Source organism: Marmota marmota, unplaced genomic scaffold (assembly GCF_001458135.2).
Source record: "Marmota marmota marmota unplaced genomic scaffold, marMar, whole genome shotgun sequence".
Classification (NCBI taxonomy): domain Eukaryota; kingdom Metazoa; phylum Chordata; class Mammalia; order Rodentia; family Sciuridae; genus Marmota; species Marmota marmota.
Genome location: NW_026000172.1, coordinates 1,529,329 through 1,541,855, shown reverse-complemented (window position 1 = coordinate 1,541,855; position 12,527 = coordinate 1,529,329). Strand labels below are relative to the sequence as shown.

Sequence of the window (12,527 nt, the reverse complement as noted above, 5' to 3'; positions counted from 1 at the left end):
GTGATCCCCAGGGAATAGGGCTGTAGGCCAGGGGTACAGGATGGAGGCCGGGCAGCTCGGTGATCCAGAATGGAGGTCCAGAATGCCATGCCTGCCCAGACAGGAAAGACAGGCCCCCTATTCATACTCACCAGGGAGGAGCCCGAGGTTCTTATCCTCAGAAAGGCCACATCTCTTAACTCCTGTCACACTGGCAACATGAATTTTTTTGTTTTGTTTGTGGGTTTTTGTGTGTGTTTATGTGTGTGTGTGTGTGTGTGTGCATGCACGCGCTGGGGATGGAACCCAGGGCCTTGTGTGTGCGAGGCAAGCACTCTGCCAATTGACCTGTACCCCTAGCCCCTAATTTTGGGGAGCATACATTCACACCATAGTTCCTTTCTTTTGGATTTCAGGTGCAAAACACATTTAGTTCAGCCTCTTAAAAATTTGCTTTCCAATCAACATTGACTGATTATCAAGATAAATGACTATAATAAGTTTTTTTATTCTTATATTTTTGTTTGTAATGTTTTATTCCTAAGTTCATTTTTTATTTTTTCCCACTGTTTGGCCTGTTTCCAAGTTTTCTTGTCCCTCCTTATAATTAGAAATGTGTGTAACCTTTTCACAATATAAAACCGATTGAGCTCGGGGCAATGCAGTGCCTTTAGCTTGGGCGGCTGAGCAGGAGGATCACAGGTTGGTTTGAGGTCAGCCTGGGCAACTCAGAAGGTAAAAGGGCTGAGAACGTAGCTCAGGGGTGGAGCACCCCCGGGTTCAGTCCCCAGTACCATACAAAACCTGCACAGTGAACTCTGAAGTGACCATTCTGGGTGAGCTTCACACTCCTCCTAACCCAGGCTCCCTGGCCCGCAGTCTGTTTGCTGTTGTGAGAGCCGACCCTGAGGCAAAGGCTCAGAGGAGAAAGGAGCCCACGTCCTGGTGGCTGGAAGCCCAGGATGGGGTGGCATCATCTTCTGGGCTCTGGGGAGGGCATCCTGGAGGCGGCATTGCAGGGGCAGGTGTGGGAGATCTCGTGGTGAGACAGCAGGCTGGAGCTGGGGCCAGGCTAGTTTTGTAACCAGCTCCCCTGGTGAGCTACGCACCTGCGGTGCCTGTGACCCGGAGTGTCTAGATGCCAGCTCTTGGAGGGCCCCACCTCTTGCCCCCCTGCAGTCCCAGCTTCCAGATCAGGACTTCTGGGGACACAGCGCCATGCTGGCCGAAGTCCCTATGGGTGCTTGCTCCTCCAGAAAGGGCAGGCAGCCCAGAGCTGTGTGGGCATGCTTGCTCTGCGCCCCTCTTGCCCTGTGGTGACTTTAGCACTTTGGCATGTCTGGCTTTTGGTGTCACCGCATGGCGTGTGTCATTTCTTGCTTACCTCAGCCACTGGTCGCTCCCTCTGCAATACGCTGACCTTAGAGACTCTTCCCCACTCCAGTGTGGCGAGAACAAGGGGCGCTGGCACCCCAGCTAGGCATCTCCCTGTCTGCTTGACTCCTGTGGGGTGGGCACACTCCCTGGGGTCTGGCTGCAGGTGCTAGCAGCCACACGTGGCGCAGCGCTGGACCCTGGAGGCAGGTGCTAGGGGCAGCGTCAAGTGAGTCCTGGTCACCCGCTATGACCATTTCTCCTAAAGAGGGCCATGGCACATGTGTGATCTCAGATCACAGACCACATAGCCCCACACTGACCCTTGCTGTGCCTCGTCCTGCTTGTCGCACCTGGGGACCAGTGGCAGAGGCTGCCTGTGTGGGCTGGTGCATGGACTCTGCCTGGGCACCTGAAGCCCCATAGTCTATGGCCTCTACACAGCTTAGAGCAGTTCCCCCCGTGGTGGTGGTCCCCGTGTTTGGTAGGGCTCTCTCCCTAAAGCTCGCTCCCCGGGAGGGCCCACTGCCTTGGTGCTCAGTGATGCACACGGCCCTGGCCTAGTAGCACAGGAGGGGGTCCATCTCAGTAACGCCTGCTGTGGGCACAGCGGCAAGTCTGCAGCCTGCTGTCGCCACCATTGGTTTTATTGAAGGATCCTGACTGGGCTTCGTCCCTCCTGACGAGTGTCTCCTTCTCAGCCGTCCTGCGAGTGGCTGGTTCCTTGCAGAAGAGCACAGAAGTCATGAAGGCCATGCAGAGTCTTGTGAAGATCCCAGAAATCCAGGCGACCATGAGGGAGCTGTCCAAAGAGATGATGAAGGTGATTGAACCCTACTGTCCCCTTGAGAGTCCCTTTCGGCAAGTGGCAGGGGCTGGGGTGGACGGATGGGAGCAGAGAGACTGCGGCTGCTCTCCAGGTAGCTTTGAGAGGAGAGCTGTGGGCACTGCTGAAGCCACCTGAGCTGCAGCTGGGTCAGGTTGCCAGGTGCTCCTTAGAAGCATGCCCAGAGCTGGGGGCCCGGGAGCAGCTACTGGGATTCAAGGGGAAGGTTTGCAGGCTCCAACTTTAGCAGGACTCAGAGCAGCGTCCGGAAGCTGGTCAAGCTATTGTAGGGTCATTAGGGCCTGGATGGCCGAGCCTGTCCTGAGAAGTGCAGGGTGACAAGGTGGTGTCCATGTGCCTGCCTACAGTATGGGGGCAGCTGGGGACAGCATTAGAACAGCAGGCACAGATGTTCCAGCAGAGCTTTAGTTACAGGGATGGCCGGTGGACGGCTGTTTGCCAAGCAGAGGGGAGAGGGGACCAAACAGAAAGCACAGGCACACCTGCCACCTCAGGAGCTGGACCTGGCAGGGACCTTCATTAATGGCCTTCAGACAGGACCAGGGTGAGGAGACACTGCCAGCCACCCCTGTTCCCTCAGCAGGAAACTGAATCTCTGAGCTGCTGGGGCCCTGTGTTGGACCTTGCCACCGACCTGTCACTGGGGTAGCCTGAGATCCCTTGTTCCCACTTCAGACCAGCATCCTGACAGCTAGGATTGCTCACCACAGGTTCTCACGCAGGAAAGTCCTCCTTCTCCCTCGCAGGGGACTTCTGTGGGCTGGAGAGATACATAGGATGTGGAGTCTGGGCGAGAGGGGCCAGAGAAGAAAATTGATAGGAAGGAAAAGCCACAGAAAATGCTGAGGGTGATCTGCAGCGAGGAGTCCTTGGGCAGAGCCTGTAGGGAGGGATGCCGTCAGCAGGGCGCATGCTTTAAATTGGCATGCACCAGGTTAGCAGTTATTACCCACTTAGAGCTGGGGGCCAGGTGGTTCTCGGAGTAGCTTCAGGCCTGTGTGGCTCAACTCTGGTGGCCCCGAGATCTGAAGGAACGCTTCCTTAGAATCGGAGACCTTTTTCACAATTGTCTCTGGATACTGAGGAGTGTGGGAGAAGTCTTGTGTATGGTGGATAATAAATGTTCATCAAATGCACATGTGATGATGCATCCCCAGGAACACACCAGCCTCCGTGGGCCAGTGGGTGTGATTGCATTCTGTGTCCCCAGCACTGGCCTGGTGGCGTAGGGCAGCATTGGAGGGGTGTCTGCTGATGGAATGGAGAGAGGCATGGATGACCACCTGGGCCTCCATGGTGTGGTCAGGATCCTGACAGGATCTTTGGACCAGATGACAGGCGTGCAGTGAGACACTTTGACATAGCCCTGAGCACCGAGGTGACTTCCACTGAGCCAGGCCATGAGGCTCTGTCCTCTGGGTGACCCTGAAGATGAATTTGCTTGTGGTGATTGGGAGAAAGGGATCTGAGAGTGGGCAGAACAGGACACTTGCTAGATTTGTGTCATTGAGTCCCTCTGGGGGTCAGGGAGCAGACAGGCAGGGTAGAGGGGCTGCTTTAAATCTGATCGCGTCAGCAGAGTCAGCAAGAGTCATGCTCCCAGGAGCCAGGGCCGCCCTGTATGACCGTCTGCATGGTGCATGGCCAGAGCATCAAGGCCCGGAGCTCAGAGCTCTGTTCTGGAGGCTGCAGGGCCTCAGAAGCCCTCCCATCGCCCCTCCTCTGCCCACCCCCCACAGCCACTGGGTGCCTCTTACCTCTCCTGCCCAGCAGGTTGCTTCCAAGTGCCATCACTGCAGGCAGGCTATAGGAGGACAGCTGCGAGGGCCACCGAGGGGGCCACTAAGAGGGTCCCAGCCTTGGCACTGAGGTGGAGGCCCATGTCCTTGGGCCTTGGCCTTTCTGAAGAGCTCCGTGTCCAGTGTTTCCCCTGGCCACCATCAGGGTGTTAGCCCTGGTGAGGGTGACCTGGGCTTGGGGAGACAGGAGCTTTGTCTGGGTGGCATCAGGGGAATGGTGGAAGCTGATGTGGCAGTGCAGGGAGTGACGTGTTCCATTTCTTCAGGCTGGGATCATAGAAGAGATGCTGGAGGACACTTTTGAAAGCATGGATGACCAAGAAGAAATGGAAGAAGAAGCCGAAATGGAAATTGACAGGATTCTCTTTGAAATCACAGCAGGTACGACCTTGAGATTCCCCTTCCTTGCCCTCTTCAGATGGTCCTTCTCCCTGTCACTGAGTTAGCAAATGGCTTCATTCTGTAGCTGTGACTCCCCTACTTTTATGTTTTTTATTTTAGAATATCTGAGTGAGTTCTTGAAAAAATAAACATGATATAATCACCTTTTTAAAATGAGGAATTTTTTAAATTTATAAAAGTTGCATAATGGTGAGAGGGAGAGGTTCCTTTTGTATACCTCTGCTGGGAAGGAAGTTGGTGCAGACTTCCACTTCCTTTTCCTTTTTAATGGTACCAGGGATTGAACCCGGGGGCACTCAACCACTGAGCCACATCCTCAGCCCCTTTTAGTTTTTATTTAGAGGCAGGGTCTTGCCAAGTTGGTTAGGGCAACTTGGAGAGAGGCGTGGATGACCACTTGGGCCTTCATGGTGTGGTCAGGATCTTTAGACCAGATGACAGGCGTGCAGTGAGACTCTCTGACATAGCCCTGAGCACCGAGGTGACTTCCACTGAGCTAGGCCATGAGGCTCTGTCCTCTGGGTGGCCCTGAAGGTGAATTTGCTCGTGGTGGTTGGGAGAAAGGGATCTGAGAGTGGGCAGAACAGGACACTCGCTAGATTTGTGTCATTGAGTCCATGTGGGGGTCAATGTAAAAAAACACACATAGGAAAGGTCTGGAAGAGGGGTGATTACAAATTGTAGTTATTTGCTAAGTGATGATGGTTAATGAGTTGTTGTTTTTTTTTTTTTTTAATATTTGGTTTTTAGTTGTAGGTGGACACCATAACCTTTACTTTTATTTTTATGTGGTGCTGAGAATTGAACCCAGTGCCTCACGAGTGCTCTCTACCCCTGAGCCACATCCCAGCCAGCCCCAGTTAATGAGTTTTTGAACTTTACTTTTACTTGGAGATTTTTTTTTCTTCAATATATTTTTTGGTTGTCGATGGACCTTTATTCATTTATATGTGATGCTGAGAATCGAGCCCAGTGCTTCACACATGCTTGGTAGGTGCTCTCTCATTGAGCCCCAGCCCCTACTTCTAGATTTTCTGAGGTTTTATTTCCATGTTTGTATTGGTGCAGTATAGTTGTAGATAAAGATGGGATTTGTTGTCACATGCACACAGTACAACAGTACAGTCTGGCCAGTGTCATTTCCTAGCACTTGCCCTGTCCCTCTCCTCCACCTGCCCTGGTCCCTTTCCTCTACTGATCTCTCTCCATTCTCATGAGACACCCCTTCCCCTTTTCCCTTTTTCCTCTCCAGCTTCCACAGGTGAGAGAATGTACGACCCTGGACCACCTTCTGAGTTTGGCTTATTTTGCTTAATGTAATGTTCTCAAATTCTATCCATTTCCTGCAAATGATACAATTCCATTTTTCTTTACGACTAAGTAAAACTCCACTGTGTACACTGGCCACGTTTTCCTTTATCCACTCATCTGCTGATGGACGCCGGCTGAGGCTGGTTATGAAAAATGCTGCTGTAAACATGGGCTGCCAGTGTCACTGCAGTGTGTTGACCTCGGTTCTTCAGGATAAATACCCAGGACTGGCACCTCTGGAGATATGGTAGCATTATTTCTGCAGCTTAGGGGTCTCATTGAGAAACGTGTTGCCTGTGCTGATGAGCTGGAATGTTGATCTGTGTTCTTTTCCTAGGCATCGCTAGCTTCCTGGTCTGATTCTGAAGTGCCTGGTCCCTTGGGAGTTGGCGTTGGGAGATAGGGTCTCGTCTCATCCTGACACGTGGGTAACCACTTGTTCCTGTTCAGGAGGCTGTCTCTGCTCCAGTGTATGCTTTTGGCTGCTTCGTCAAGGATGGGTGACTGTGTCGGTCTGCTGCTCTGTCCCCTGGTCCTGCTGGCTGTTTTGTGCCAGGACCGTGCAGCACCTGTTCCTGTGGCTCTGGAGTGTGATGTGAGGTCAGGTATGGTGGCTCCAGCATCAGGCTGGTGGTTGAGAATTGCTTTGGCACTTCTTTGTCTTCCATTTTTCCAAATGAATTTTAGGGCTGTTTTTCTATTCTGAGAAGAACGTCATTGAGGTTTGGGCAGGGACTGCTCGGATCTGTGTGGTGCTCTGGGTAGTGTGGCCATTGGGCAGTGTTGGTTCTGCCTGACACTGAACAGGGGGGGTCTTCGTATCTTCCAAGTTCTTTGCCTTCTTAGTGTTCATGGTTTTTATTATAGAGGACTTTCACCTCCTTGGTTAGGTTTATTCCTAAGATTTTTTTTTTTTTAAGGATATTGTATGGACTTGTGCATTTTTGGTTTTTAGGTTTTACTGTTACTAAAACTGGTGGGGTTTATTTCTATTATTATTTATTTGTCTGTTTATTTCTTTGGAGGTACTAGGGACTGCACCAATGGGTGTGCTACCATTGAGCTACATTCCAGGTTCTTTTTCAGACAGGCTTTCGCTAAGCTGGCCAGGCTGCCTTTAACCTTTGTGATCCTCCAGCCTCAGACTCCTGAGTTGATGGAATTATAGATTTGGAACACGGGGCCTGCCTGGAGCTTCTGTGTCTTCATTTAAGTGTGGATACAAAGAATACTTATTCCAAAAATATATATATATAACCTGTGATGATTTAGAAATTTTTTTCAGAAGTCTACAATTTTAGGATCTAGGAGCTCCAGGGCCTGTCTGTGGTTCTGTCTGAGGACTCAGTAGTATTAGCATCTAGGGGCTCCAGGGTCTGTCTGGTTCTGTCTGAGCACTCAGTAGTATTAGGGTCTAGGGGCTCCAGGGCCTGTCTATGGCTCTGTCTGAGCACTCAGTACTATTAGGGTCTAGGGTTCTAGGGCCTGTCTGTGGTTCTGTCTGAGCACTCAGTAGTATTAGGGTCTCGGGGCTCCAGGGCCTGTCTGTGGCTCTGAGCACTCAGTACTATTAGGGTCTAAGGTTCCAGGGCCTGTCTGTGGTTCTCTCTGAGGACTCAGTAGTATTAGCATCTAGGGGCTCCGGGGCCTGTCTGTGGTTCTGTCTGAGGACTCAGTAGTATTAGGGTCTCGGGGCTCTGGGGCCTGTCTGTGGTTCTGTCTGAGGACTCAGTAGTATTAGGGTCTTGGGGCTCCGGGGCCTGTCCGTGGCTCTGTCTCAGGACACGGAGTCAGACCTGCATTTCTGAGTCTGAGGCTTCTCCTGGCTCTGCCTCCTGCAACTGGAGCTACGGGCACAACCCACCATGCCTGGCTGAACCAAGGTTCTCGAGATCAGAATCCATTTAGTCATCATGACTTTGGGTTGGGCTGGTGGCACATGCCTGTGACCTCACCCACTTAGGAGGCTGAGGCAGGAGGATCCCTTGAGCCCAGGAGTTCCCGGCCATACTTCCCAACTTGGCAAGTCACTGACTGAAAAAAAAAAATTGTTCCTGGTGTCAAGATGAAGTGCTGTGTGGCCTTGTGCCACTTGTTCCCTGCACTCATCTGTCCTCATCCGGTGGGTCCAGGAGTGGGTCAGTACTTGAGCCCGAGTGCTCATCTGCTCGTGTTCTTCCTTTTCAGGGGCCCTGGGCAAAGCACCCAGTAAAGTGACGGACGCTCTGCCTGAGCCTGAGCCTGAGCTTGAGGGAGCCACAGCGGCCTCGGAGGACGAAGAGGAGGAAGAGGCTCTGGAGGCCATGCAGTCCCGGCTGGCCACCCTCCGCAGCTAGGCCTCTGCCTGGCCCTGGCCTCTCCGTGGTCCCACGGGCGCCGACTCGGGAGAGCCCCGTCCTTGAATCTCTTGCACTCCACGGAGCGTTACATTTGGAGAAGGTTCTGTGCTTGCATCCCTGCACTCCACGGAGGCTCTGGGCTCTTGAAGGTGCAGTGGACACCCCATCTTCAGAAGGAGGGGCCGACGTGTCTTATGGGGGAGGGCCAAGGTCCACTTCCTCATGATGCAAGTCTCAGAACAGAGTTGGTTGCCCAGATGTTGAGGGCTCTGTACTTTGTGTGTGTGATTGTGAGAGAGTGAGTGTGTGTGTGTGTGAGAGAGAGAGAAGAGAGTGTATGTGTGTGTGTGTGTCTGTGTGTGTGTGAGAGAGAGAAGCACTGTGTAAATGGATTTTAATAAATTCTGCTTTAACACTTGGCCCCACTGTAGATTGTCACGGGGGATGAGCCCTCGGGTGAGGCTCCAGGCTGTCGCCTGTGTGGGCCTGGGAAGAGCAGGTACCCCAGCAGGCGCACAGGGCTTCTGCTTGGTGGGTGCTGCTGCCCAGCCTGCAGACATGGGTGGGAGATGCCCTTCTGCAGCTGGCATTTAACCAAAAGGCTGCTGGAGCGCCGTGCTGCTCCTCTGCGTCCCCCCTTTTCTCCTCTGCAAGTCACCTGCAGAACTGGCCGCTGTGGGAAGGGCCTCCCGCCTCCCCTGCCATGCCCACTGTGAGCTGGTTGTCCTGTGCATGGGACACCACGGGGCTCCGCAGCAGCAGCAGCCCCTTCTCAAGGCTGGCAGCTGGCCAGTGAGGCCAGGTGTGCTGGCGTCCCACCCCACCAGCACTCCTGTGACACGCCCCAGGGGGGTCTCAGGTGAGCCTGCAGCACTGCTCCCAAGGCTTCCTGCTGTGAGGTTTCCTTGAGGAAATCAGCTGCTAGCCCAGGTGTGGAACACCATCAGGAAATGGCTGACCTGGGTCCAGATGGCCAGCCGGCCCTGAGGCTCTGTGGCCTGCTGAGGCAGCCAGGCAGCAGGAGGAAGGCTGGCCTCCAGCAGCAGGGTAGCTGTCGTGGACTGTGCAGAGATTCTGCTGTCTGGTGTTGCTGCCGTGGGTACTTCCAGACTGTCCTACAGAATAGTCTGGGACCCATAGGAGCCTCCGGCCACTCTTCACCTTGAGAGTATCGTCACGTTTATTTTAATGACGATTTTCAGAGCATCCCAGGCTCACAGCAGAACTGAGGGGAAGGCGCAGCGCCTCCTACATCCCTGCCTTTCTCCGTGCACAGCCGCCATGCCGTGGGTGACCCGGCCTCCCTTGCCAGGTAGTGGACGGCACATGGGATGCTGGGTGTCCTGTGGGTCTGCCCAGGTGTGTGACACAGGGACCCACCATCACGATTTCATCAGGGGACCATCTCTCCAGCCATCTGTGTTCCGTGCTCTGTCCATGCCCTTCTCTCCCACCCGCCAGTGCTGCTCTGGTCCTGCCCTTCCCCGAAGGTCGGGGTCCTTCTGTATCCAGCTTTTCCACCCTGGCTTCTTTCACTTAGTGCGGTGCCTTTAAGTCCCCTCTGTCCTCACAGCTTGACAGCTCGTGGCTTTCTATCATCGTCCAGACACTCCCCTGTGGGACGTGAGTCTTCATAAGTCCCCCGGTGGCCTGCATACACAGAGGGGCTGGCTGGGTGGCCTTCCCGAGAGCTTACAGCTGGGCTCCAGCGGGACAGCGACAGTGCCTCTCCTCCACAGACTCAGCCTTCGGTGCTCTAAGTGGCCTGGGTCTTGCCGTGCAGAAGCAAGCTGTCACCTCACTGTTTTGATTTGCTGTGTCCTCGTGACACTGGATGCTGTGCATCTCTGCTCGCAGCTGCCTGTGGCCTTGGCCAGCTGTCTAGGTCTGTGTTCATCTGCTGAAGCAAGTGGTTTGGTTTTTAGGTTATCGTCTTTTTGAATTTGGGTGACACCGCGGTCATCAGCGATGTCCTGTGTCCCAGTCTGTGTGCCTTCCCGCTCGCTCTGTGCTCAGAGCTGGTCTTCTTGCCTGCATCGTGCCTCTGGTATGCTGTATCTGAAAGTCACCACCACCCCTGAGGGTCTGCGTGTCTCTGGGGGCCTTGCGCCAGGCCGACTTCGTCGTCTCCGTGCATTAGGGCACTGGAGGTGGCCTGTGGACTGCTTTGTGCACGTGGCTGTCGGGTGCCACCTGTTGAGGCTGCTGCTCTCCGCTGTATTGCTCTATGCTGTATTGCCCTGGCCCAGATCAGCTGCCGTACTGGGGCCTGTCTCTGGGCTGTGCGCTGCCCCCTCCCCTTATGACACATAATGGTTGGAGCTTCATGGTGACTGTTGGAGCTGAGGGGTATCCATCTGCTGGCTTGGTCCTCTCTGTCACCGTGCCGGCTGTGCACCTCATCTAGATCCTCAGAGGAGCTGGCTCTGATTCTCACTGATGCTGCTGGGGTCTTTGATGCGGCTGGGCGGGGCCGACATGCTGAAAATGACCATAGGGTGCAGCACGCTATTGGAAGCACAGGGCAGCCTAGGTCTGGGGCCTGTTTGTTCTTGCAGATAATCTGACTAACCGGCTGGGCGGCTGGGCAGGTGGCAGCCTCTCCAGCCCCTTAGGCAAGGCGGGCGGTTCTCGTGCATTTTCTGTTTTGCAGCATCCCAGCAGACTTTCCTGGTGCTAGGCATGGAACCCAGGGCACTCATCCACTGAGCTGCTTCCCCGGCTCATTTGGGGACTAAATTGTTGAGGCTGGCCTTGAACTGGAGCTCTTCCTGCCTCCCCCCCTCCCCCGACCCGCTCCCATCCCCACCTGCTGGGCATCATAGGTATGCACCACCACACCCGCTGGGGTTAATTTTTAAACGTGTCTTTTTCTGTTCCTCAAGAGTGGGTGCATCCTGCTCCATGTATTGTGTGCGTGTCTCCCCTCCTGCTTCTTGGGGGGGGCATTGCTGGAGAGGGCCGGGCGCTGTCTTGGCCCCTGGGGTTGGGTCTGGAAGGCGTGTCCCGACAGTGCCACTTGTAGTGAGATGTTCTTCCACTCGCAGGCACTGGGACGGGTCCCATCCATCCTCACTGGGCCCTCACTCATCCCACGCACCCTCACTCATCCCACGCCACCAACCCGTCCATCACTTCTGAACAGCTGTTTCCAGCTTATGGTGGTTGCCCGGCAGTTTGCTGTGGGCAGTTCCATAGACCCCTCTCTCCTGCCCGAGGCCCTCTTGGGTGCTGCTGACCGCAGCTCATCCACCTTGCACATTCCCAGGGGGTTGCCGTGAGCTGCTATGGAGAAGAGGGTGCCCACTCCTGACCAACCCCACAGCCAGTTATGGGAACAGTCAGGACGCCACACCGCTTTCCAGGTTCTGAAGAGCAGCCGCCATTTTTCTCAATTTAGTGGCAGGTACTCTGCAAATGCCTGTTCGTCGTACAATGAAAAACTTAGGAAATGTCTGATTCAGATGAAAAAGTTTCTTCTCAATTTTTCCGTTTTTGGTTTTTTCTTTTCTCAGTGCCGGGGATTGTACCCAGGGGACTCTGCCACTGAGCTACATCCCTAGCCCTGTTTCCGTGGGGCGGGGGACAGTGTTTCACAAGGACAGCCAGTTGTGAAGTTGTGGTCTTCCGGCCTCAGCCTCCTGTGGGAGATGGTTTTCTTTTGCGATATCAGAATTAATGAGCCCAGTTGCTGAGTCCCATGAGCAATGCAGGTCTGAGCAACAGAGATGAAACCGTTTCTTTTTCCTTTTTTTTTTTTTTTTTTTTTAAGGCTGGGCTGGGGCTCAGTGGTGGAGCACTTCACTAACACATGCGAGGCACTGGGTTCAATTCTCAGCACCACATATAAATAAAGGTGCATTGACCACTAAAAGAATTTTCAAAATAAGTTGCCTTCTGATGAAATTACAGTTTCAAAAACACATTTATAGAGTAACAGCATAATGGTAAAACATGATCTCCTACCCCTCCAAGAAACCTGTTAAAAACCAGAGTCCAGTTTGTCGGAAGCGCAGGAAGCAGAGGTGGGCAGCGCACACAGCGGCTGAACTAAGGACAAGGAGATTTTAAAATGGAAGAAGCATTTTGTGACACTTTATTTGCCCTTTCCTGACCCCTCCCCAGCTCAGCCCCTTGAAGACCACTCTCAGTGTGGGTCATGGTCTCTGGTTCTGGAGGGGCAGACTGGGCCTCATTTGGAAATCACTGTATCTGTCCTAACACAAGAAGCCAGCGCAGAACCTGTTGGGCAGAAAAGCAAGATAGGTGTTGCTTCAAACACAGGCGAGGCCATCACAGTCCAAGATGACACTGAAACCCAGGAGGAAGGCTGGGCAAATGACAGCCATGCGTGCCCAATGGCAAGACACCAGGCAAACCCTGAGCCAAAGGGAAACTTTGCCAAGAGGCTGAGTGTCAAATGGAGCCACCCAGATCCCCAAGCAGAGCTGCAGCCGTGCTGGAGGTGTCCGCTGC

The 12,527-nt window shown here is 53.8% G+C and overlaps 1 protein-coding gene across 1 annotated transcript in view; it reads left to right on the top strand.

Moving 5' to 3' along the window:
- Positions 1-8,470, top strand: part of Chmp3 (charged multivesicular body protein 3) — a 28,157-nt gene extending 19,687 nt beyond the window's left edge. Inside the window, exons 4-6 of the mRNA XM_015506345.2 lie at positions 2,055-2,176; positions 4,266-4,380; positions 7,900-8,470. Of these exons, the coding sequence (XP_015361831.1) occupies positions 2,055-2,176; positions 4,266-4,380; positions 7,900-8,048 (386 nt within the window). The 3' untranslated portion in view covers positions 8,049-8,470. The remainder of the gene's footprint in view (positions 1-2,054; positions 2,177-4,265; positions 4,381-7,899) is intronic.
- The last annotated feature ends 4,057 nt before the right edge of the window (positions 8,471-12,527 follow it).